Source organism: Oncorhynchus kisutch, linkage group LG27 (genome assembly GCF_002021735.2).
Source record: "Oncorhynchus kisutch isolate 150728-3 linkage group LG27, Okis_V2, whole genome shotgun sequence".
NCBI classification, from domain to species: Eukaryota; Metazoa; Chordata; class Actinopteri; order Salmoniformes; family Salmonidae; genus Oncorhynchus; species Oncorhynchus kisutch.
In genome coordinates, this window is record NC_034200.2 from 4108707 (window position 1) to 4113011 (window position 4305).

The 4305-nt window shown below is 44.3% G+C and overlaps 1 protein-coding gene across 1 annotated transcript; it reads right to left on the reverse strand.

Moving 5' to 3' along the window:
• Positions 1-77: 77 nt before the first annotated feature.
• On the reverse strand, positions 78-3417 carry LOC109871706 (protein AKNAD1). The gene is made up of 7 exons (XM_031806386.1): positions 3043-3417; positions 1498-2858; positions 1334-1408; positions 1069-1186; positions 554-690; positions 402-461; positions 78-227 (listed from the first exon to the last, which is right to left on the reverse strand). The coding sequence occupies exons 1-7, from the start codon at positions 3260-3262 to the stop codon at positions 78-80; spliced, it is 2121 nt and encodes a 706-aa protein (XP_031662246.1). The 5' UTR covers positions 3263-3417.
• Between the last annotated feature and the right edge of the window lie 888 nt (positions 3418-4305).

Below are 4305 nucleotides of genomic sequence, written 5' to 3' on the forward strand. Positions count from 1 at the left end.
CAGTTCTGGGTGGCCCTATAGCGTGAGCCACGCAGATATACTGTTTAACTCAAACTCCTCACACACAATAAGATGTATCAGTTGACATCTAACCTTTCGGGGTCGAACTGGCCTGTGTTCCTGGCCAGGCCAAAGTAGTTCTGCATCTCCAGAGTTCTGTGCTCCTCCTTCTTACTGATGTACCGCCTCTCCAGCTGGTCCTGGGAATCCATCATACTTTTAAACACCTGGAAAACAACACAACGTTATGAATTACATAACAACACACTCTGCTTATAGAATAAAGGAAATGAGAATCAACTCTTATTATAAGTTACAATTGTTACAACATCTTTATACTCACATCACCCAGAATACAGTCCTGAACAGAAAAAGACTGAAAGTAACAAAGATCCATTTACCATTTCTTGCTCTTCAATAGCAATTGACATTGTGGTCAGACACGTTTTGAATTCATCCACCTGTAATAAACATAAGTGTTTATAATTCAGTACCATTTAAATGATGGGTGATAATGCACCACTATACAGCTTTGGTATGTTTTCCAGGTTACCTTCTGCAAAAACTGACTGATAATATCCCTCAACTCCCTGGTCATCCTTTCCCCTTCACTCTGTTGGTCAGTCTGGGTCGGAGAAGTGCTAGGCTGTTTAGAGTGGTTTTGTTGGTTTGGGCAATGGGTAAATTGTCCTGCAAACACAACAAAAGCTGAAACGATGCAGATCCAACGTATGTTATGGCCTAAATTCTACAGCATTGAAAATGGAAAGTATGTTATTTCTAATTGATGATGATTTTGTGTGAAATTGTTTTAATTTAATGAGGAATTACTCATGTCATTGATAAGGTTGCATCATCTCATGTAAACTGGTTGTATAATATATTTGTGTCGTCTTTTTTTTCTGGAATCCTCACTCTTATGACAGGCTAGTTGTGACTTTGAGTGTAACCAGAATCTTATGTCATCAGACCCCATTTGCCACTAAGGAAACCGGTGGCTCTTGCCCAGGTAATTTGTAACAGAGAGAGGACCTGTCATAATATCAGATGTCAGAGATAGCATCTTGCCTGTAGGAGATGGGGGGTTGGGGAAGAGCATAGATCCAAAATGGCTTCCACCAGGACCCGGAAGGTCTTGTTGGTCACCACAGTCAAAATCCAGGGTAAGGTCAGAGGGCGCTTGATTCTAATTTGTTGACACATTTTGAGATAAATTCAGTCCAAATTGACAAGAATAAGAAGGCTGTCTTAAGACTATATTTAATGAGATGAAAGAACAGAAAGACCATAGAGAAAGAAGTGTTTAAAAAGAGAAAACATTCTGAAGGCTTACTTTTGTCCCCAGTCTCATCTGATCAAGGAGGTTCTCAGCCTCTGCATACTTAGTCATTAGTTTATCGTATTCAGCCTAAAAGAGAAAGATGTCTTCTGGATGAAGGATGTATGACGCATTTGTATAGCAGTGTGTGAGCTAAACTACTGAACATGATGACTCACCTGTAGGTGACGCACCAGTCCTGGGGAGGTTTCTGTCTGCTTGTCCTGGTCTCGAAATACGTAGGGTCTCTCTGAGGGCTGAATAGAGTCCTCCATCACTCTGTGGATCACCTCCAAAGCAGAGGACTTACCCAGCATGCCTGGCGAGGACTGAGCTCTGAGGAAGCTGGGAGACTGGCTGACAGGTCTCACCGGAACACTGGTACTCTTCGGGATTTTCACTTTGGGAGCCACCTTGGAGAAGTCAGGGAGTGGGTAGTGGACTTGGCCCTGTCCATACTTTAATTCGCTGAAAGACCTGGTTCTGACCAGGGGACCTCTACAGATTTGGTCTTCCTCCTCATCTTCATCATTCTCATCTTCCTCTTTGGTTAGGTCTGAACCATTGCTACCATTACTGTCCTGTTCAGGGACTTCCCTTTTACTGGTTGATATGCCACTATATTGAGGAGAGTTGACGTCACTGCTGTAAGACTCAGCACTCCGTGTGTTCTTTCCCTCTGAGGCAGTCCTTCTTTCATTTTTCTCCGCCAGGTTTTTTCTTGGACTCATTTGAACACTCTTCCCTTCATCTTCTTCCTGTAGGCTCTGACTCCTCTCACTCTCGCTGCTGGGTCCCCCTGTGCTGCTGCGTCGTGGGGCTCCTCCACTATTATTATTATTGGGGCTCCCTGTGCTCCTGTGCAATGGGCCCCTGCTCAGCACTGTCTCGTCCATGCTCTCCAGAAGGGACACCTCCGGCAGGGTCTCTGCCTCGATCAGACTGCCTGAGCAGAACAGCTCATCCTGGGAAAAGTGACGGAGCAGCAGCTGGGTGATGTCTGGGTGTGGGACTTTACGGACAGGACTACTGCATGTGGGAACAGCCTCTGGTTTTGTAGAGTCAAAAAAAGCTCCTTTACCCTCTCCCTCGGGTGGAGTTATAGATACATGGTTCATAGTGTTGACTTCAATTTGCATGTGACCTTGTATGATATTGACCTCTCCAACCATTGCTGGCAAATCAAAATGATCTCTAACATTGTGTCTTGAATGCAATGCTCCAGCTTGGTCTTTTGATAGAACATCAGCTATTTTGCAATTCTCCTCAGACTTATGACTGTCATTGGTTGAGGGCTTAATGTACTGGCTTCCCAGGTCCCCGTCATGTGGAAGGTCCTCCTGTTCTTCATCGGAGGTGTCTCCTGCGTTCTCATACTCCCAGATGGTCTGCTCCTGCTCAGTGTTGGGTCTCTGGGCAGACACCCACTTCCCACTGCTCTTGGTCTTACCCTCCACCACTCTCTCACTCTGGCCACTGACACAGCTACTGCTCTCTGTGGAGGACTCCCCAGAGTCAGACACTGACAGCTCTAAGTTCTCTATGAATGACAGAGAGTAAGAAGTTGTGAAGTATTCATAGGAACAGTATGCTACAGTCATGTTATAGATTGGCATGATATTGTTACATAGCCTACAGCTGTTATATATTTTTTTACAATGATATTGCTGAAGTATAACAATGGTGTTTCTAGAGTAATTTCAAGTTGACAGCGTAAGTCTTACCACTGAGATGGATGCTGTTCCCTGAGATAGCCGACTCTGCCTGGGAGAGATGCACCGTGAAGGAGCCCTCCAGGTCACTGAAGTGGAGACTCTCATCCTCACTCAGGTCCACAAAGATACTCTGCCGGATACACTTCTCCCATAGCACAGAGGACTGAGGGGAAGAGGCTCTCCTCTGGGCATCAGAATCCTCCTCTTGATCTTGGGGATCCCCTTCCATGTGCTCGTCACTCAGAACTATCCTGGTGCTGTGCTAGCCCACGGCTTCAACAACTTCCCCAATGCTGACCTCCTCCCTCAAAATGGTCCCCTCCTTAAAAGGAGCCCTTTCTCTGGCCCAGTTTTTCACCGATGCCTTGACTCTGGTCTCCCGGGTTCCCGTCTGCCTCGGTCTGCAGATAGAGGGAAAAGGGAAGAGGAGGACAATGACCGTGTTCATTCCTTAGCAACGCAGACGGGTGAACCGACAACAATAGATCAAGATGAGTTCATCTCAATTATTCAAGAATCTGTATGCATTGTGTAGGCGTGAGTGATGTGTGTTTGAGGGTAGGTTTGTGTGTGAATATGAGAGTATCTGTGCATATGAGTGAGAGAGTAGCCTAAACTACGGTATGTGTCTGTGGGTGCATGTATGAGTAATGTGAGAGACTATATAAACTTGCTCTTCAACATAACAAGTATGTCATAAGTTCACAAGCACTTACTAAGCCAGTATAAGTACAATTCTATTAGGATAACTAATCTCTCTCTCAAAGGTCTCATACAGTCGATGCAACCTCTTAAAACAATCTCTACACTAACCCTATAAATAGTATGCCAAATTCATGGTTAATAATAAACATTTACATACGAATATTGGCATTTTTTATTTATGTAATGAATAAAAAAGACAATATCCAAATGTAAATGTTATTAGGCTAATATCATGAACGTGGAGTAACGCTTCTATTTATAAAGCTACCTCTACCCCTGCTTATCAGCATTTGTCTGTCCTGTACCTACTGAAACTCACCTGACCTGGCCATTAGCAGTCCAACTTCAGCTTTAACAATCTCATCTGTTTAGAATGTGTTCTATCCTGCACATAATTGATTCGTATGTGATCTTTAAGTTCTGACACAACACACCAGTTCCAATTTCGCATGTCACATTGTTTCAAGCTCTAGGGCAGGTTAATACCTGTGGATTCATCAATAATGTACATTGTGTCGCTGAACGTCTGGACTTGACGCGAGGGGAGGGGTTTGGTTGCTTCGGTAA

Bases quoted from the DNA above. Each gene is read 5' to 3' on its own strand.
- LOC109871706 (XM_031806386.1), bottom strand. From the start codon at position 3,262: ATGGAAGGGGATCCCCAAGATCAAGAGGAGGATTCTGATGCCCAGAGG. The intron at 1,409-1,497 runs GTGAGTCATCAT...TTTCTCTTTTAG, and splicing joins GACTGGTGCGTCACCTACAG to GCTGAATACGATAAACTAAT. The intron at 691-1,068 runs GCAAGATGCTAT...TTGTGTTTGCAG, and splicing joins CAACCCCCCATCTCCTACAG to GACAATTTACCCATTGCCCA.